We start from the raw sequence: 21,815 nt of genomic DNA on the forward strand, positions 1-21,815 counted from the left end.
AAAACTGTACTCAGTCCCCATTAAACACTAATTGTCCATTCCCCACCCCCAGCCCCTGGTACCAACCATCCTGTTTTCTGTCTCTAGGAATTTGATTAGAGACCTCACGTAAGTGGGTACATACAGTACTTGTCTTTCTGTCACTGGCATCTTTCACTCAGCATAATGATTTCGAGGTTCATCCAGGTTGTAGTGTGTGTCAGAATTTCCTTCCTTTTTGTGGCTATATAATCCATAATATGAACATTCTACATTTTATTTATTCATTCATCTGTCAGTGGTCACGTGGGTCCCTTCTACCTTTTGGCTATTGTTAATGCCACAGTAAACATGGATGTACAAGTATCTCTTTGAGATCCTGTTTGCAATCCTTTTGGGTATATACCTAGAAATGGAATTGCTAGAACATATGGTAATCGTATGTTTAAGCTTTTTCAGGAACCATCATACTGTTTTCTACAGCACCTGCACCATTTTACATTCCCACCTACAGAGCCAGAAAAGTTTTAAGCAGGGGGATGATATGGTCAGATTAGTGCTTTCGTTACCCCTATGGCAGCAGAGAAAATGGACTGGAAGCAGGGGAAAGAGCTAGGAAGTGGTTCCAGCCCTCTAGGTAAGAGATGATGGGGCCCCAATTATGACAGTGGCTGTGGAGATGGAAACAGAGAGAACTGTTAAGTAAGTATAGTGGACCCAGAGTTGGGTGGCTGATAAAATTGGGGGAGCAGTGAGGGAGAGGGAACTATCTTGTCAGAAAGCCACATTCCCGCTTGAGTGGCTGGGTGGAGTGTGTGACACCTCTTGGCCCAGATTGTGGGCGGAGTATCTCTAAGCTGCCACTGCACTGCCTGGAGCTAACCGAGCAAGTGTCTGGTCCATGGAGATACCAAGCCAAGGCAGCACGCTCAAACAGGTTGGCAGATAGGGACCCCTGAAGCAAGGCTCTGGCTTCTAAGTGGAGGCTCTACCTAGGACAGGCTGGGTAGATCACTCTGGCATACTGCTGTTTCTGAGGTGGGCAGCAACACCTTTCTTTTTCTTTTTTTTTTAAATTTATTGGAGTGACAATTGTTAGTAAAAGCAACACCTTTCAAGCACCCTTCCTCTCTTCCTTTTAGTAGTCCAAGTCCTGGAGCATACGAGGGTGTGGCCATGGACAAGTCCTCTTTCCAAACCAAGATGGGTTCTCCAATCACTGGCATGTCGTCTCAGTAGAATAGATTCATCAGGAAGAGTGGCATTTGGAGTCTTTGGGCCAGGGCATTAAGGACCACTTACTGCTAACAGTCCCAAAAGCAAGCAGTCCCTCACTCCCAGTCTGGGCATGTGCCAGGAGGAAAACCAATAGGTGCATCCTCCCAGTGGACGAGGCTTGATTAGCCTGGCATTCCAGGAAGCACAGATGGAGGCCCAGAGAGAACTGCAGGGACGTAGGCAACGTTAACAGCAGAATTGAGAGGGAGCATGGATAAAGGATAGGAAAAATTCTTGTATTTTTGAATGTCTGAATTGACCAGGTGAGAATCCTCAAGAGCCCAGACAGAATAGGGAATTTTCATGGGTGAGTCAGTTATTATTTCACATGGGGACAGTTGGTGTGACCCAGCTGGAAAAAATAAGAGGACAATCACTGCTTAGGGTAAAACCTTAGCACATGGAAGATTGAGTTCTTCCACCAGTTTTTTTTTTTTTTTTCAGATCTAATTGGGGAAGGGGAACAGGACTTTATTGGGGAACAGTGTGTACTTCCAGGCCTTTTTTCCAAGTCAAGTTGTTGTCCTTTAAGTCTTAGTTGTGGAGGGCGCAGCTCAGCTCCAGGTCCAGTTGCCGTTTTCTAGTTGCAGGGGGCACAGCCTACCATCCCTTGCGGGAGTCAAACTGGCAACCTTGTGGTTGAGAGGACGCATTCCAACCAACTGAGCCATCTGGGAGCTCAGTGGCAGCTCAGCTCAAGGTGCTGTGTTCAATCTTAGTTGCAGGGGGCACTGCCCACCATCCCTTGCGGGACTCGAGGAATCAAACTGGCAACCTTGTGGTTGAGAGGATGCACTCCAACCAACTGAGCCATCTGGGAGGCAGCTCAGCTCAAGGTGCCGTGTTCAATCTTAGTTGCAGGGGGCACTACCCACCATCACTTGTGGGACTCGAGGAATTGAACTGGCAACCTTGTGGTTGAGAGCCCACTGGCCCATGTGGGAATCGAACCGGCAGCCTTCGGAGTTAGGAGCACGGAGCTCTAACCGCTTGAGCCACAGGGCCTGCCCTCTTCCACCAGTTTTGCAAGCTTTAATTTTTATAGTCCACTAGCTCTATCATTTCAGATGACTGAGGATGATAAAGACAATGTAATTGTGGGACAGAGGAAGAACTTGTTGGATTTCTTAGATGACTTAACTGGTGAAATGGATTTCTGTCACTCAAAAGAGCCAGAATTCCCCATGTGGGAATATTTGTTGTTCTAACAAAAGTTTAGCAACAGTGGTGGCAATGGCCCTTTTAAAAGGGAAAGCTTCAAGCCAGTGAGAGGCCAGGCATCTAGTAAGAACATATTTAAAACCATGAGATTTAGGAAATGAATGAAATCAACCTGCCAATGAACAAAGGGTCCTAAATATCTCTATATTAACAAAATCCCATAGGTAAGTGATGTGAATTTCCAAGTAAAAACCACTGGTCTAGAATACATTGGATTTAAATTTTTATTTTATTTTATTTTTTTTTTAAATAACGGGGGTGGGGGATTTAAATTTAAAAAGTAAAACTGTGACTAAGTTAACATTTAAAGAAAATAGAAATTATGACTAATAACATTGTGCTGCTGTTGTCCAATATCAAGCAAGGCACCACCAGGACTGAGAAATACAAGCATATCGTGGGTAGGGAGAGCACTGACAAATCTCTAAGAATTTTATATAATTTCTGAAATATTTATATAATTAACATTGTACCCATTAAAATTTAATTTAGGAAAGACTCAGCATTATTTTGAAGGAGGACTGGACAATGTTTCCCATGCAATTTATACAGTATTAAATGAACTTAATTATTTTCAGCATTTGTTACAAGGCGAAAGAACAAATAAATCCCTTGGGTCCTCTGGGAAATCCTACTGTCCGTTTTAGATGTAAAAAATATTTCACATTTAGTTTGGGGAAGCAAAATGTCAAATATTATCAGGAGGCTTGGACATTTGATTAAATAAAATTATGGGAAGTGATAAACAATACTTGATTATCTATTGAATAAAAGTGACAAAAAATTTAAAGTAAGCATAGGAGGTAACATGGTTGTAAAGACTCTTAACTCCTTTAAAATTAAAAGGCCCTTTAAAAATAACTGAAGACATGATAAAGTCAACATGAACGATAGGACATTTGTTAGATAAGACATAAATGCTTTGCCTTTTAGACAGATTACTCAGAAGGAAATAAAGACCATTTATAACCTTTTATTAAGGACAAACCAACAATCCAAGAAAGTCTTGTTATTTTAACAGAGAAAAACCCAGATTTTAGTTATACATCAGTGTAATATTTGATACCAGAGCTCTTTTGTGACAATCATATTCTCTTTAAATTGTAGTCAGTTTTGACCATGACAAATAAAATTTCTTTTCTGCAAACCTGTTATAATCTATAAATATCTGTTTACATTTTGTCTTAACATATTTTTTTGGAACCACTAGTTAATTTAGGACAAAGCTATTCTCTTTTTCCTTAACAAAAGCATATTTGCATATATTGTATACTGAGTTGTTCCCCTTTGCCATTATTACTTTAAGTAGTCTCATTTATACGTATTGATTATAATTTTTAACTATTAGTAACTTCCATTTTACAGAGAAAACTAGGAGTTATATCATTTTGAACTGTCATATACAGCATTTTGTAGCAGACTAGTAAAGCTTTTGAATATATCCCACAAAATTTCATACTTACATACATTTTCATAGTATATTTTTTCAGTATGGACAAATGAACACATTATTAACAGATCCAAATACAACCTCTCTGTGTTACAAGAAAAATAATCAGAAAGTATGTAAACTTAAAATTAGGCTTAGTTAACTAATGTTTCATTATTTTATATTACTTAGAAATGATCTAGGTATTTAATGAATATCTATTAATTAAATTTAGTAAAAGTCTAAGGTTTTAAATTACCAAAAAGATCTTGGAAACTGTCTTAAAGCTGACATATTATAAAACATAATTACTGTTGAAAAAAAATTTTCACGATAACTCAGTTTGGTTAGAAGCAAACTTATATTTTTATAATCTTAAACATTTAGTAGATGTAATACTAGCTTGTTTGACTAGCAAACCCGTTTTACATTTAGGAAGAATATACCCAAGTAGAATAAAAATATATGCTTGTGTTAGATGTATATCTCACAAGACATAGCTTTTCTTTTGTATTAAACTAACAATATTAAATTAAGTCTTGCTTGGCAAAGATTTACCTAATTTTTTTGAACTTGAATTTTTAAAACATTTGGGTTAGTTTTTCTAAGAATACTTTTTATTTTTTACATTAAAAGTATTAGAAGTTGTTTCTTTAATTTATGAGAGTTTTGGGGATATTTAATTTATATAAGTGCTTATTTAACTCTAAGTCCATTGAAACAGAGGACGAGGGATTTTGTAAGTTAACTTGGTAATACTACCAAGAGGTAAGAAAATATTACACATATATAACATACATGTATACATAAACATACAAACAGAAATGAATAGAGATCTTACAGCTTTAATTCTAAATGTCCAAGCATGAGTCAGGTATGAACACAGAAATACAAAATTCACTGGTTTACATAAGACTTGACTCGTCTTTGACTCACTTTATGTTTTTATCAGAATCGTGTTTCTGGCAGATGGGACAAGCTGAAGTTACTTGCTCCATAAAAAGGCTAAAGCCTCCTACTAATATTTGTAGAGGAGGCTTTTAAGAATTTTTTACCCTGATATGTAATCTTATGGAGACTACAGACTAGATTTTGGTTGAGGAACCAAGAAGAAACCAAACATCAGTCAGGGTGTCCCAAAGCTTATCTACTTGGATAAAATATCCATAGCATTTCCAGTTAGGTTTTTCAGCCTCATATGGTGGCTTTTCGGGAGGTCCCTGAAATCCTGGGGAACCCCCACTGGGGGCAAGGACCTAAAGGATAATGTATATTGGTATAGACACCTGGGGGGAAGGGAGGTCCTTAAGCCTAGATAGTTTGGGATATTGGGAAGCACCAGTAGCTTTTGTGGAAAGTTGACAGGGAGAAGAGAATGAAGAAGTAACAAGACTGAGTGCATACAGCTCTTTCAAGGAGTCTGGCTGTTGGAGGGGAAGAGAATCGGCTGGGGAGGGGGAAAAGAGTGGCTAGATTGAGAAACTCCTTTTTGTTTTAAATGGGATGTTTAAGTGATGAGCCCTCGCTCCTACTGCCAACCCACCTCTATCCCCAGACAGAGATGGTAAGTGTAGAGACAGGTATGTGATCCGATTGAGCCACGGGGAGGGGGTTGATATTCCATCCTGACTGCCATTTGTGAGCTGCAAGAGAGTCCTGACCCCACCTTTTTCATCTGCAAAAAAGGGATGAAAGTGCTATTGCCCCATAGTAAGAGCAGGTGACTACTTCGCAATAAAGACGACAAGCTCTAGTTGCGAAAACAAAGCGGCCACAACAATACCTGTGCGCGTGCGCCGGCCTCCTACGCGCCTGGGAGGGGGACGCGTGTGTCCGCCTGTGCGTGCCACCATTTCCTGCAGCGTTGAGCTCCAGCCGCGGTGCCCGCCGGGAAATGCGACTGTCAATAAAGAAAATGGCAGTCCTGGCTAGATGGGCTTCAGCCGGGCTTATTCTGCAGCTTTGCCCGCACCGGCCGCCAGGTGGCGCACTAGGATCACAGATGGGCCTCGCTATATACCGGTATCAAGACACTTGGGAGCCTTTCGTGTTTTCATAGACTTTGTTCCTTATTGTGGGGTTACCAGCCCCTTTGAGAATCTAGCGAGCGTTGACAGTCCTGTTCTCTCTCCGCCACCCCGACCCAGCCCTCCAGGGCATCCTGGAGGAGAAGCTCCTTCCCAGAGAGCTGAGCCTCTGCAGGGCTTGGCCGAGCACTCAGTCTGAACACCGGGGCCGAGTACCCGGGCTTAGAAAAATACAAGATGGCTTGGGACTTTTTAGGAGGACAGATGGACTGGGATGGGGAAGGCTTGGAGAAAGGTGGAGAGCAGTGGGAGGAGGGGGACAGGAATGCCACTGCTCCCAACTAGGAGAAGATGTTGTCTTTTAAAGCATCATCGAAGTCATCAGGTGTTCTCGGGGATGCGGCCTTTGTGGGTGGAAGGGAGTAGCCGCGCTGCGGTCCTCCTGAGAAGACGGACTGCTCCCCGAGGTGGGGGCCGTGCTGGGCTCCTCTCTGCCCCACCCTCCAGGAGAGGAGCCCGCTGTGTCCACAGGAGATGACATCCGTGTGCAGCGGGTGAGCAAGGACTAGTCCCGCAATGCCCGCTCCATAAGGACACTCATTCTTCCTCAGAGCTTTGCCTGGTTTTGAGGAGAAGAATGTGGTCACCAAGCTGGGAGAGACCTGGCAGGACAGGCCTGGCGTCCCCAGAGGTGGCCAGGGAGACCCAGCTGCACCCAGCCAGCAGCCTGCAGACCCCAGCACCCCAGAGTGGCAGAGCAGCCCCAGAAGACCCAAGCAGCTCATGGAACTGGAGAGCCAGGCCAGCAGGTAAGAGCTGGGCTCCTGCTGCTCGAGCCAGGGTTTTCTCAGGGTCCACAACCCAGAAAAAAACCCTAACACACTAGTCATGCTGATTACTTTCTGCAGGCGTGCCTGGCTAGGAGCCAGTGGGAAGCTGACCTGCTAGCTATGAGCGTCCCAGGAGTAGGTCTCCACGGGCTTTAGTTTGGAGCCCTGGCATCAAATATGTTAGGCCAAGCGTGGCACGGAAAACCATGTTGTCTGAAGACCTGGTCAGGAGAGGGATATGGGGTGTCTTTGTCATTCATAGAGATGGAAGGTCTCTGAGGAAGGTGTGCTCTGGTGTGGATGGAACCTATCAGAGATAAAGGATGTTCAGTGAAGTCATCTGCTGCCACCACCACCAGTCTGGCCTTGCATGGCAGCATTTGGGTGCTCCCTTTGCTCCGCAGAGATCTTTTACCAAAGTGGTCAAGAGTTAGGGAATAGCCTCATGTAAGCCAGTTGTTGTTAGCGACCATATACACATTGTACAGGATGGCCAGGGCCCTGGCTGCCTGTACTCAGCGAGCACACAGTGCACCAATGAATAAACATGATAGCAATAACACTATAGTGATAAACATTAGCATTTACCATGTGCTGCGAATGTGCAGGCACAGTTCTCATGCTTCATGCATAGTCATACCTCCCTATGGGGAGGGACCATCTTCATCTCTGTTCTACAGGTGAAAAACTGAGGCAGAGGGAGGTTGAATAGCTTGCCAACAGTCATCCAGCCAGGCAGTGTGGCCTAACAGGGATTAGAACCCAGACAGCCAGAGCCCAGAGCCTGTACTGTATCTGCTGCTTCTATTTGTGATAAGCCCAGAAAAGAAGGAAATGGGGAGTTTTGATGGAGAGGCCATGGCAAGGGGTGTTGAAGCTAGGATGGTCTGAGAAAGCTTTTCTGCTGAGAAAGGGACAGTTCAGTTGAGATCTAAAGCACAAGGAAGAGCCAGCCTGTCAATGAACCTGGTAATATGCAACATGGGTAGAGGAAACAGCATGTATGGAGGTCACGATGGAAGAGGGAGTCAGGAAGAAGGGACTGAAAGAAGGTCCCTGTTGTTGGAGGGTACGAAGTAAAGTGAGGAGGGGATAGGAGACCAGGTTCGGAGTGGGGCAGGGCTGGACCTTGTAGGCTAGAGGAAGGAGGCTACAGGAGGGAGGTGGGATGTTACACGATGAGGGAGGAGCCCTGCCATTGTCTGTCACATTGCAGTCCTGGAGGGATATCCAGGGGATTATTTTTCACCTTGCTCCCTCAGCTCTGCTGTCCCCTTGACTGTTGTGCTGGGTGTGGATCAGAAAATACCAGACACTTGTTCAGTCAGAGAGGATTTCCTTCTGTAGTCAGTTCTCTTCTCATTCTCTGGCTCTGTATTTTGTCCCCCATATGTCTTTTCAGGTTCCCATGGGGCTTCCCCATCTCCTCCCGTCTCCGTGGTGCATTCTTGTGTCATAGGGTGATGTAGAAATATGCACAGGGTGACTGGGCACCTTGAGGCCTGGGGTGAGAGGGCAGGTATTCCAGAAGGGCTTCCCAGAGGAGAAGGCAGTGTTATGTGCAAAGGTAGAGGAGAGGTCATTAAGTGTGTCTACAGCTTCAGGTACACGTGACATCATTTGAGACAATGAGGCCAGAGAGCTAGGCAGGTGCTAGATCATGATTGTTCTCCCGCTCCCCTCTCTTAAACTAGTTGAAGTCTTGAGCACTAAATTCTCTGGCAAGGGTGTGATCCCCGCAGAGCCTGGGCCAGGTGGAGGCAGACCACATCCAGACTGTAATCTGAGCAGCAGCATGTTGGAGAGAAACCAAAATCAGCCTAGGGCAGTATGTGTGCCCATAAACCTGGTCTGAGGCTGCTGGAGACTGGGCAGACGTGATATGGATGGCACAAATGGGGCAGGGGTGTCAGTGGTGCCCAACAAGATGCCCTGAATTGCACTGGGCAGCTGCAGCAGCTTTTGCTATGGGAGTGACGATCCAGGAGCAGGCAGAGTGAGAGCAAGTAGGGGCCTGGCCAGAGAAAGGTCTTTTGAGCTGGCTAAGAGGTTGGATGCTAGGCAGTGGGCTGTTTGTTGCAGTGGAGGGGTGGAGATTCAGAGAAACCATTATACCTGTCAGTTTGCTGCCTCTGCTTGTGGCTGGTGCCTTCCAGAATGAGCTTCATCCACATCTCTTCCTTGGTGATGCTTAAATTCATTTGTTCCTGTCTCCCTCATCCTGTGTTCTCTGGAGAGTTCATTGGAGGTTTGGCGGGGGGCTGATCCTAGGAAGGGGCTTTCCCATCCCATGAAGGGGTTGAGGGGGTGAGCTGGACTCTATCTGTCAAGTCCCCGGTAGCCCCCTGGATGTGCTCTAACCTAGTAAGTCACAGGCCAAGGCCCTTGGCTGCAGTGGGGAGTTCTGGGTAAATACTAGAAGATTGGGGTGTTACCCAGTGTGATCTGGGTCACCTGGCTGGGTTTTCTCATCGGTAAAGTCAGTGGTATCACCCATTGACCTCAGGAGACTTGAAGAACAAAAGCTCAGTGATTTGCAAGTATTGTTTTAAAAACATTTGCATTTTCTTCAACTTTGAAGTGCTGTCTGGAGATTAGGCCCCTGAAACCCTGCTTAACCCTTTTTGATGTGAACTCTCAGTGTGGACACATTAGCCTCTTCCTCCACTTCTTTCAGGGTGAGAAACCCCTCTAGCTGTATGGTCACGGTTACGGTCACTGCTGCCGCCGAGCAGCCTCACATTTACATCCCAGCCTCCCCAAGCGAATTGGACTCCAGCTCAAACAGGTAAGAAAGGACAACCTGGACATATTCTCTGGGCTATCTCTTCCCTGGAGCTAAAGGACTAGGCTTTTCTCCCACGTTAGTTCCCTGACATTAGCTCTTGTGCCTCCCCCAAGTCCCAGCAGCCCATTAGTTAAGGGGCTACAAAGGGCAGCCCGGGTGCCTGTCCCAATGAGAAGCTGAGGTGGCACTTCCTAGGGCTCTGCCATCCATAGCACCTTACTAATAGCCTGGGGAGGGCACAGAAAGCCCATGGAGGCCAGGGCCTATGTCTGTCTCCTTCACGTTACTCTTCATAAGGACAGATGTACACCAATGACTCATCTGCATCCCTCACCTACAATCTTAGAGGTAGGAAAGGAACCATTGCAGGGAGGCTGAGTGAAGTATATGTCTTTGGGGGGCGGGAGGGATAACAGGGGCCTCTGCTGGTATCAAGCATGGAAATAAGGCCAAAATTGGGACTGTGGTGAGCCCAGCACAAGGCAGACCTTGTTTCTAATGTTGCCAGGAGCCTCTCCAGGATGACGTGATTTCTAGGCCTCTGGAGCTCCAGGAGTGACAAGGGAGAGGTTAGATTGCTGATGGAGATTCACACAGTGGAGAAGACCAACAGTCTAAGGTTGAGGGTTGGATGCTCTCCTGGTCCCAGTAGCAGGGGAAGACAATGGATTCAGAGAGGAGGGATGGAAAGTCCACTGTACTAAAGTCATGGGAGGGGATACCTCCAGTAATGTTGAGATCCATGTGAAGGAGGACATCATATCACCACTAGCTGCAGGGAGGCTCTTTCTAGGGCTTTCACATCCGCACAAAGCAAGCTGAACCCATGGGCTTTGATTTCAGCCTGAGTTCCCTGTGGGCTCAGCAGTCCAGCAGCTCCCATATAGCCACCTTCCTGGCCCAGTGGTAGCTGGAGCACAGCAGCACCTCTGCCCCCAGGCCTTCCCATTAGCTCCTTTACTTCCTTCTAGCCAGCTGGAGGGATTCCCGGCCCTGAACCCTTCCTTTGGGCCAGGCCCCATCCTCTGGAATCTTTCAGTATACTTCTTTCTGTTCTGCTGTGCTCTTCCTACAGCAAAGGGATTCTGTTCCTGAAAGAGTACATGAATGCCAGTGAAGTATCTTCCGGGAAGCTGGTGTCTTCACGCTACAGCAGGTAAGAGCAAGTCCCAGATCCTTCCGTGTCTCGGCCTTCCATTGTGCCGTGCCATCCTCCTTCCTGCATCCTCAGTACCTCAGCCAGGACCTGGTCCACAGTAGCTTCTGTGTCATCATTTATTATAATGCATGAAGGATGTAATTGCCCACGGGTGTGATTTTTGCATTTCCAGCTGTTCTACCTAACTTGGTGCCTTTGTGTTCCCCTTTCTCAATAATTCATCCTGTATCCCACTTCTGGTGCCACATCTTTCTACCTGTCTTTGTTTCTTGGTAGACTACAATCTTTATTTTGTGAAATATTGGGAGCTTCACTCTTTAGAGAAGTGGCCTTAGAGACCATCTAGTTAATTTCATCCTGTTCCAGAACACAGGGTTCCTCTCTTCAGCTCCCACGCTTTTACAGCATGCCAGGTTACCTCATTTGAACACACATTTGACTGCAGGTCCTGATATATGTGTAACTTTTCACTTATCATCTCTTTGTCTGTTTGCTTCCTGAAGCCATATGGAACGGTACCTCCATGCTACATCAATTAAAAACAACCCACACTGAGACAGCACCCCCCGGGAACGGTTTTTATGACATATCATCCCACTGCTAGGGTGAGGATTTTAGAAACAGAGAAGCATCCTGGCCTTATTTCAACATTGGGCCTTTGAGGATTCTGAACCAGTTTTCACTGGTGCTATGGAATGATGAGCACGGGCATAGGGGTCAACTTCAAGCCCCAACTCGGCCCCCATTGGCTGCATTATTTTAGACAATATGCCCAACCTTTTTGAGCCTCAGTTTCTTCATCCATAACTCCTTCGGGTGGTTTTTCTCACCAGCTTTAGTGAAATGTAATTTGCATATCATAAAATTCACTTTTTAATTTATACAATTCAGTGGCGTTTAGCACATTCACAATGTTGTGCAACCCTCACCATCCATCTCCAGAACATTTTCATCACCAGCAAAGGAAACCGCATACCCATTAGCAGCCCTCCACACCACCAGTGGCCACCACTGATCTATTTTCTGTCTCTGTGGGTTTCTTCACAGAGGTTTTGAGATTAGAAATAATGTCTGCAAAACCTCCAGTACCCCCAGCGGCGATGTCCTTGCCATCCAGCATTTGCTTCTATGAATGTCACTTGACTGAACTCTGTCCATCTCCTGGTTTTTCTTCTCCCACCACTCTGTTAAATTTATTTCTTGCACTCTGACAATTACATTTATTTTAAAATTGAATTTAACACTCAGTCAAAATGTTACATCTTATGACAAACCCCAGTAGACTTTCTTTATTGGACAGTGAGAATTGTGTAGTCCAGTGTATTTTCCTCTTTTGCCTCAGCAGTCTTAGAGATAAACTTAATTCTCAGAAGAAATCGGAGCCTGGGCTGAAATTCTAGCTCACCCTTTCTTCCAAGCGTGACCTTAGGCAAGTCGATTAACCTCTGAGTCAGTTTTCCTGACTACCTCACAGAGTCACCACATGGCTCCCTGAGAATGGCAGCTTTACTAAAGGGCTTGTAGTTATTCCTTGGCAATAGTTTTATTTTTTAACCATTAGTTTTTATTATTAGGTTGTATTATTGAAAAATGAAGATGCAAAACTGAAAAAAACAAACATACATCACTCGTAATCCTACCCTGTAACTGAAGCACAGGCATTATGTCAGAATGTTTCCTTCTTTTCTTTGTTCCCATCTCTAGTGTCTAATTTTTGCTGTGAGTGAGCTCCTGGTGACTGTCACATTACAGCCCAGACACATATGTGGGGGAGGGGAAGCCTTGCTTCTTTTCCACTGGTCAGTGAAATGGGGAGTCCTCATGCCTCACTATGGCAGATATTCTTTGTCCCCCTCCCCCCTACAAGGGCTCTTTCCTGAGAAAATTATACTTCCTTGGCACCAACTTTGAAGTTTCCCCTGCCATATAGCGTAACAAGTGATGGCTTGCCATGCAGAGTCAGAGCTCAGCTTGTGGCCACAGGGTTAATAAAAAAAAGCATCCCCGTTCATGACTGGTAGTGACCTGGCTCTCATCTTCTGCCCTCCTCTTTCGTCATCACACTCCCTGCAGCATCAGCAGCACTGAGGACTCATTTGACATAGAGAAGAAACCCCCATACGACAGCATGCCGTACTCCGAGAGGTAAGTTTGCTGTCTTACCAGGGAGCTCACAGAGCTACAGAGGAGAAGCAGCTGAGGGAGATTTCCACATTAAGTCCGTTTGGGTTTGTCTTCTGTTTTGTTGCTTCTGATCCATTTTCAGATATGTCACACCACTGCGTAGGGCGGTGCTTCCCTTATCGGGATGTCATACTTGTGGCCTTTGTACCCAGCTTAGACCAGAGGGTGAACACAGAAGGCTACTGAGAAGGGAGATAGTAGCATCTGGAGGCCCAAGGGGCTTATGTCAGCAGGAGAGGCCCTTGGGACTAGAACCCAGTTGATCTCTTCATGAACTTTCAAATCTTACTAGAAGAAAAGGAAAACTACAGAAGAGAGTGATCGGTGCAAAATGAAGAAAAGTGGGTTTCTATCATCAAGAAGCCGGAAAAGAGCCAGAGAAAACCGTTCATTTGAAATGAATGAAGGTGCGAAGAGCGCTTCATTCAGCGGTTTTGAAAGCTGTCACTAGATGACAGCAGTCAAAGGATGGTCTTAATGATAAAGAAGTGCTGTTTTTCAGTTCTTGGAATAAGGGAGCAAGGACTCTTAGTGATACAGTTCACTCAGGTCACAGTGAAGGAAACAGATTTGGAAAGAAGAAATAATGTGTCTTAAGTCATACAGTGAGTATTATGAGGGTCAAGTGTGTAGGATCCAAGAGGCAGGGCTCAGTGGCCCTACGCATGAACAGAAGTGCCATCAAGACACCGCGGCCAGGTAGGGCATACAAGGACATGTTTCCTGTATGAAAAGACATGGGTCTTCCTGTTCTAGAGGGGAACAGATATGCTAGGCCAGGAGGCAGGGAGGGGCAAGCTGCCTGAAATAAGAATCACATGGTGTCTACACATATAGTGAATAAGGTGAAGATACATGACCACTTTCTGGAAATAATGTGAGGACCTACAGAGGCCCAGGCTGGCCCAGGGCTGCATGGCCAATTGCACACCACAGAAAGATGGCAGGCTGGGAATCCGAATCCTGGCAGCAAACCTAGGCCTGGCTGTGTCAAGCCAGAAGGTCTGGTTGCATCACATCAGTAGTCTGCATGCCATAACCACTGGGTTCTTGTTTTTCATCTCACAGAACAACTGGAGGGATCTGTACTTACTGCAACCGAGAGATCCGAGACTGTCCAAAGATTATCCTCGAACATCTTGGCATCTGTTGCCATGACTATTGCTTTAAGGTAAGGAAGAGGGGTGGTGCTACTGAGTTAGGGAGTCTTATGGTTTGGAGCGTGGAGGAGGCTTGATCTCGGATGATTGCACTCCATGTCAAAGGCTTTGCAGAACTGGGAGCTGAATGAGCTTCCAAGTCCAGTGGAGTGAATGAGTGTTGGGGACCGAAGCCTGATGAGAGTGGGCTCAGGAGAGAACAGGACATGTGGAAATGGAGAAAGTGAGTCTGGAAGGCTCTTGTGGGGTTGGCTTTGTAGGGAGCAGTGCAAGTGGACAGCACGGCACTGGTAGTGATGAAAGGGCTGCGATGGAGAGCAAGCACTGATGATGCAGGAGAAAGAAAGGTTGATGGTGTGACTACAGTGTACTTCTGTAGGAGAGAGAGATGGATACCAGTTCACACGTGGCAGGGAAAGGAAAGATCAAGTATGTAGGTCATGTACAGGGAGGTTCCTAACTTGGGTGGTGGAAGAATGAGCAGTTGCTTCTGTTTTCTCAGTCAATAAAAAAGAACATGGTCATCTACAAGTGAGGGGTGGGGAAGAACTGTTGGATGTTTGAGGAAAAAGGGGAGACTGTGAAATACTGTCTAAGGGAGGGGGAGGGGGGTAAGGATGGGCCAGAGGGAAGTACAGGCCATGCAGAGCCCACCTGAGGTGACGGCTCATGAATTCCTCCCGAGACTGGCTTATCTATCAGTGTGGTCATGTCTTGTTCCCCAGCCGCGTTCAAGGGCAAGAGTGAATCAGGGAGACTTGCATTTACCTGATGGAGGTTTTGCCAGGTGAGTCGGCAAGATTGAGGCTGTACACAAGAGAATTATAACAGTGAGGCAGTGGGGTTGTTCATGTATTGGAGGTCCCAGTGGTGAAAGAGACTGGCCAAAGTGAACAGGAAGACTTGGGAGTCACGGAGAAGGCATCTGACTTGCACATTTGGGATGCAGTGCACTTATTGTTAGTGGCAGGATCTAGAACAGCAGTTCTCACACTTGAGTATGCATCTCACACTTGACCATCCCCTGGGGGGGCTTGTTAAGACAAAGAGCACTGAGCCCCAGCCCACTTTCTGACTCCGTACTTATGGATGGGACCTAATAATAGGCCTCTAACAAGTTCCCAGGCACTTCTGGTCCCGGGACACCATATAGAGCCTGGCCAGACCAGTAACCAAGATAGATAGGGGCCCAGAACATTGGAGGAAATGAACAAAAGGCCAGGGTAGTGAGGAGCTCCTACATCTGTGTGGATCCAGAAGTTACTCAACTCAGGACAGGACAAGAGTGGTGGTAGAGGGAGAGAATAGTCCACATGCAAAAATCATGGACAGAGGGACGTGGCCTAGAGGGCAGCAGATCTTTGCAATAAGAAAGGGGCATGGGAGATAATTTCAGGGCCAGTTGTGTTCTGTGGACTCTAAGTAGGATTATATCTCTCAACGTAAAGATCTTGACATGTGGTTTTACAAAGAACATTTTGTTTTCTGATTCCTGGACTTACATGAAAAGTCCTGAAAGATTTTGTCTACTTTCACTTATATACTTAATTCAGAGCACTTCTATTCAACAGCAAAATTCCAGGAATATGAGACATAAGCAGCTATTGACGCATTTGGTCTCAGCACTGTGTTCGGGAAGTGTGCAGACAGAGTGGTCAGGAGCCCCGGGGAAGGCTTTGTGAGGAGATGGGTCTTGAGTGTGAGGTGAAGGGCATACAGATATTTTGCAAGTGGCTGACCTTGAGCAAAAGCAGCTGCCTCCTGGCCCATGGAGCAGAGGGAGTGGGAGTAGGAAAGCAGGAGGCCAGCAGGCAAGGGAGGACGAGATGTGATAGGAGGAGGCATGGATTTTAAACTTGCCTGATATCATTGGGGGATTCTTGGAAGGTGGTTTGGGTGCCTGAGAGCTGCCCCATAAGCACTCTGCTGTCTCCCAGGAAAGGTCATCCCATTGCTCAAGCTCATTTGTATAAACTAGTTTGTCAATGTCCTTAATTGTAGGTTGTTGCGACCTGCACAACACAAGCCGTGGGAAGGCGAGGGAGGTGGCGAGGGTTAAACTCTCATAAAGAGACAGAGACTCAAATACAGTTAAATCACAGAGGACGAGGGACTCGCAGCCTCAAGGGACTGCCCTTGGAGCCCCAAATCTGGTCATCGTGGGTATTTATTGACTTCTTACAATAAGCATCACAAGATTAAAGGCAGGGTCTGCAAAATTCTCATACCACACCTTAAAATTCTTCCAATTCCTAGATATCTGTCCCAAAGCAACCCATGTTTATTGTCCCCAGGCGACTAAGGTGGGTGTGTTCAACCCCCTGGGGGAGCAAGTCTCACAAGGTAAAACCATCCCATGAGCTAAGCAGGAAGAGCGATATCTTATCACTCTAAGAAGTCCTTTGCATAGCAGAGGGCAGGACAGTTGGGGCATGCATTAGCAGCTTCCCGTAATGGTGAGGAGGAGGGGTATGGCTACCTCCTGACTTTTATTATGTTAACTCATGGGAGCCCCAATGGGGTCCCGTCTGGCTTAAGTCGTTCCTCCCATGAGGAATCATTACTCGTCTTTGACTGCAGACCCAGCTTACAGGGACCAAATAGAGAGACTTAGGATAAATGAACTCAACCCCAAAGAGGGACAGTCCCACAAAGTTTTCTTTCCCTAAGGAAAGATTGGAGGGGACAAATGGCTAGGCTGCTGTGTGACCACAGTAGGTTTGTCTTACTTTTATTGGGTTGACATAACATTTTCAAATACTGGTTTGTATTGTTACATTTAGGAAAAAAGAGAGAACACCCATGGCCACAGCATCACAACAGCACTTCAGGGTCCGTGTTCTCTACAGTGTGAGGCACGTTGCAAGCCCAGATTATTGATTTTGTTCTGTGTTCCCAGAGGTGACCCCCTCAATAATCAGCACCATCAGTTGGCTAAGTCTACAGTAACTAAAATAACAGAAACATAATACAGTGAGTCCTAACTTAACATCATTGACAAGTTCTGCAACTTTGAGCATGTAATGTTATACACGTAAACCAATTTTAATATATAACAAAACCAGTGTTACCATAGGCCAGTTGATACACACAAGAGTTAAATTCCTACCACATCTCATCAAAGTTGTAACAAAAAAATAGTTGAACAAAACAATGTTATTTGAGGATCCGCTACTGTAGCAGATTTAGGGCTCAAACCCAGGCCTAGGCTCCTAAGGATGATGTGGTCATCCTGCTTGTTAGTTTTGGTGAGGGTTTGTTTTGTTGTTTCATTTCTAGTCCAAATTAGAAATGGTTTTGGCTCTGTTTTCTGCCATGTTTTAATTGTGTGCTACAAAGTCCAGAGTGTGCCTACTGCTCAGTGTCTGCCTGTGTATGTTGGTCAGGCGCCCCTTCCCCACTCCACTTGTTTATGTTGCTTCACTTGTTTGTTGACCTCTAGCTTGCTTTCTCTTTCAGTGTGGGATTTGCAGTAAACCGATGGGTGAGCTCCTGGATCAGATCTTCATTCACCGCAACACTATCCACTGTGGGAAATGCTATGAGAAGCTCTTCTAGGTGGGTGCGGGCATCCCAAAGGCCAAGCAGCAAGGATTATTATAGGGAAGAAAAGTGCCCTGACCTCTGTCTCAACCCAGGACACTAGTCCTTATGTTTAGGGGGCCCCGAATCCTCCTATGTCCTATGATACTTAGAAATCTTACGTGGAAACGCCCTCCCCAGGGACACTTCCAATTTGCAGGGGTTGTAGTCTCTTCCTCTCGAGAAGTACCTTCTGTGTAGTACCTCAGTTGAGCCCTCTATCTACCCTGGAAAGACAGCCAGACCTGTGATGTTAGCCTCACTGGGGGACAAGGAAATAAAGACCTAGAAATGAAAAGGGCCTGGGGAAACACCTCGCTCGCATATGGCAGAATCAGGACCTCAACCCCGGACTTCGGATTCAGGTCCAGGGCTCTCTGCTACAGGCCCTAGGACCACGTTCACCATTGCTCATATAGCGTCAGATCAGAACTCAACAACCACGGTGTTCAGTTAAACAAGATACAGCTGGGGGGCCAGCACCAGGTAAAGGCAAGGAGAAGCAGGTATGTCTGTGAAGGGATGGTGCCATTCTGGGGCTGGCCCAACCAGGAGAAGCTGCTTGGGCAGCCCCTGGGCCATATTGTCAACACTGCCTGAAGACAGGTTTGCATACAAAAAGCCAGCAGAATGGACCCCAGTGTCTGAGCTGCATGAGACCCAGTGCCCATAGGACACTGCCTTCCCAGATCCTGGCAGCCCCTCCCCTTTAGCACCTCCTCAGCTAGAAGCACAGAGCAGAATATCTCCCTTGGAGGCAATGAGAATTGGTCACAGCCAAGAGTTCCACCAGCTGCAAAGCTGCAAGCTTGTTCTGCCTTCTCTCCAGAAGATGCATTGACCTGGACTGTTGATGCCTGGAGTTGTCACCCACCCCAGGAGCCGCTGACTGGTCATTGGATTGGATGTGTATTTCCAATCTCATGGCCACTTGTATTTTCTTTTAGCTCTCTGGGGCTGAGAAGAAGCTGATGACTCCTGGACAAGTTTGGCCGTCCCCAGTTGTCCTGAGTTGCTGGCTCCTCTTCCCTCACTTCCTCTCCATTTGATTTCTTCGTGCTTTTGCTCTTGTCAAGTTGAACTTGCTTACATCTAGTAGTGTATCTTAATGATGCTACGATAATTACTTGTGTGTGTAGCCTTTTATAGCTCAGAAAGCACTTCACATCCATCATCTTATTTCAGGCTAAAGCAAAGAGGATTGAACAAGAATTCCATCTTTGCTTCCCTAAGGCATCTCAGCTTCCTGATGAGTTGAGGTGGCCTGATATGATAAGCATAGGCAGGAGCATTGGATTCAGTGTGTCCTGACTTCGGACAGAGAGCAAAGCACATTTTGGTGTGTAACTCTGAGTGTACCTTTGGGACTTGAGAGTAGAAGGAGACCCCTGAAGACTGTTGACGATCCCTGGTGGGTAAATTGCAGACATTGAATGCTAGGGATTGGCATAGGCCAATGTTTTTAGCTTGTCTATTTGTCATATATACATTTTTAAACTTTCCATGTACTTTTAAAAGTAGTTAGTTGCTTTTGATTGAGTTATATAGCAGATTTTAATGACCTCATTCTACCCACCTTTCACTGTAGTTGAGGGTTTTTTTTTTCCTGCAGGCATGTGGGCATGTATTAGAAAGTTTACACAATTAGGTTTAAATTCTATAGGATGTGATTCTTAGGAGGCTACTGACCAAAGGGACATCTGTGTCTGATAGCTGATTAATACCTTTGCCCTCAATTCCTAATCCCTAAGCTTTACACAGAAATCTCCTAAAGTGGATTTTAGAGTATATACATTCCAGCAGGATTAAGAAGGGAGAAAAGCAGCTAACATTTCTTGAGACCTTACTACATACCAGACATTATCACAAAGTGATGGCATTAATCTCCATACGAATTTTGTGCAGAGGGTATTCTTGTCCCCAGTTTACAGATGAGGATATTGAGGCTTAGAGAGGTGGTCATTGCGTCATGCAGAACCATTGCTGTCTCTCACCAGTAACAGTAACCACAATAACCAGTGCTGAGTATGTGTCAAGCACTGTGCCAAGGTTATCTGATCCTATCAGTTAGCACCCCCCCCAGGCGTCCCCTGAGGCACACTCTTAACAAATAGGGGAATGTGTGAAATCACACTCCTCCTCTATGAAGTACCTGGGCCCCCCTTTGAAGTACCACAAAGGTCAAACTGCCCCTCCCCCCACTGAGATGCTCTCAGCTGAGAAGAGCTTTGACTCAGAGACCTTCCCAGACAAGAGTGTGTCAACCCAGGGAAAACTCCAGTGGGCTACCCAACCTGAGCACAGGGCCTTCAGTGACCTCCTATTTTCCGGTGTAGACTCTCTCCCAAGCTATTGGAATGTGGAAACCTGTTGGCCACCTGGACAGATGCAGCCCCAGGCATGCAGTCAGCTGATGCTCTGCTCAGGTTTGGGCTCCTCTGTCTTTTGGGCCAGCATCATTGTCTAAGCTCCTTGAGAGCAGGTACAACCTCAGAGTGTTTATAATGAAAAATCAGGGCCTCTTTTCTTGATTTAGAAAATGTCTCTCCATCTCTCCAGTTTCTGAGCCCTATGCACATTGGCTGGTGGACTTGTTCTTAATTGCCAAGTGATCAGAGTGGAACATTCCATTTATTTACGTAGATGTGCATCAGATTTGCTCTGGAGGGGAAAAGTGATACAATATGCCATGTACTGACATTAAATGTAAGCTGTTCTTCCTAAAGTCTAACCTACAGCATGGGACTTGGCACATGGTAGATACTGACACACAGGTGCTAAATGAATGAGTAAAAGAGAAAGAAAGGTCACTCCTCTGGGTGGGACTCATCCCTGAGTCTTGGTACAGGTCCAAGTGATGGAGTGCAGGAGAAAGAGGTCCAAGATAGGCTGGTTTCCCCACCTTCAAGATATACTCTGCCTTTAAGGGAGTTTTAAAACCAACATGCAAGATACTGACAGAAAACTTGCAAGATCAATATTGATTTCAATCCAAAACAACCTCTTTCAATTCTAAAAAGGCATGGAATTCTGCAGACTCATGTAGGAGGGGGGATGGTTGCATTACACTTTTGCTTCTTTTTAATTGCCTAATGCTTTTAATCATACTTGCTTAACCCACATTAATGTACACAATTACAATAAATGTTAAGATATTACATCATCATTATTAAGGTTTTCTTTTTTAAGTGTAATAAGTTGGTATATTTGGCTGTGTGATTTATTTTCTCCTCTTACCTGAAGCCATTCTCTCCACAAAAGCAATACTTTAAAAAGTGTTAAGTCTAAAGAGAAAAAAATAGCAAGTTCTAGAAACTATGCATGCACTAGAAGTAGCACAAGAAGTGGGAATTCTAGACTTGAAGTGGAAATTCTAGACTTCTCAGGTCTTAATGAAGAATATTTTATTCTTTTTTTAATTCTTTTTTAAATTGGGGAATATTGGGGAACAGTGTGTTTCTCCAGGGCCCATCAGCTCCAAGTCATTATCCTTCAATTTAGTTGTGGAGGGCGCAGCCCAGCTCCAAGTCCAGTCACCATTTTCAATCTTTAGTTGCAGGGGGCACAGCCCACCATCCCATGCAGGAATTGAACCGGCAACCTTGTTGTTAAGAGCTCATGCTCTAACCAACTGAGCCATCTGGCCACCCCTCCAGAGGCTCAGCGGCAGCTCGTTGTCTTCAATCTAGTTGTGGTGGGCGCAGCTCACTGGCCCATGTGGGAATCGAACCAGCAGCCCTGTTGTTAAGAGCTCGCGCTCTAACCAACAGCCATCCGGCCGCCCAGAATATTTTATTCTTTTGGGTCCATCCTCCCCTTCATTACCATTGCAAACAAATGGCCACCTAGTCCTTATTGCACACTTGGAATGACCAGGACCACAGTCTCTTACAAGCCCCTTCTGTCTGTGGGCAGGCCCAGTTTTATGAAATACATTCTTCAGTTGAATTCTGTTTCCCTTTACCGCCCACCGGTAATCTATCATCCCTCTCTTATGTGCCAGCTCCTAAAATAGATGAAGGTGCTTATCAAGTGCTCCCTTTGTCAACTCTTCTCCCATTTAAACAGCCCTGGTCCCATCAACTGTCATTTAACAGTAATTTTGAATACACATCTTCAAACACCCTCCTCAGAGGCGCCCTCCCACACACATCTGAACCCATTCCTCCAGATTTGTA

At 45.8% G+C, this 21,815-nt stretch overlaps 1 protein-coding gene across 13 annotated transcripts in view; it reads left to right on the forward strand.

The window, feature by feature from the left end:
• The window catches only part of ZNF185 (zinc finger protein 185 with LIM domain), a 66,389-nt gene extending 45,586 nt beyond the window's left edge, over window positions 1–20,803 (forward strand). For all 13 annotated transcript variants that reach the window (XM_088795268.1, XM_074323472.2, XM_019711237.3 and 10 more), the window contains 7 exons: window positions 6,546–6,743; window positions 9,442–9,552; window positions 10,628–10,708; window positions 12,785–12,856; window positions 13,964–14,066; window positions 17,515–17,613; window positions 18,585–20,803. In XM_088795268.1, the coding sequence (XP_088651394.1) occupies window positions 6,546–6,743; window positions 9,442–9,552; window positions 10,628–10,708; window positions 12,785–12,856; window positions 13,964–14,066; window positions 17,515–17,613 (664 nt within the window). In that variant the 3' untranslated portion in view covers window positions 18,585–20,803. The remainder of the gene's footprint in view (window positions 1–6,545; window positions 6,744–9,441; window positions 9,553–10,627; window positions 10,709–12,784; window positions 12,857–13,963; window positions 14,067–17,514; window positions 17,614–18,584) is intronic.
• The last annotated feature ends 1,012 nt before the right edge of the window (window positions 20,804–21,815 follow it).

Source organism: Rhinolophus sinicus, chromosome 18, assembly GCF_057876585.1.
Source record: "Rhinolophus sinicus isolate RSI-liver-muscle chromosome 18, RSI-T2T, whole genome shotgun sequence".
Taxonomy (NCBI): Eukaryota; Metazoa; Chordata; class Mammalia; order Chiroptera; family Rhinolophidae; genus Rhinolophus; species Rhinolophus sinicus.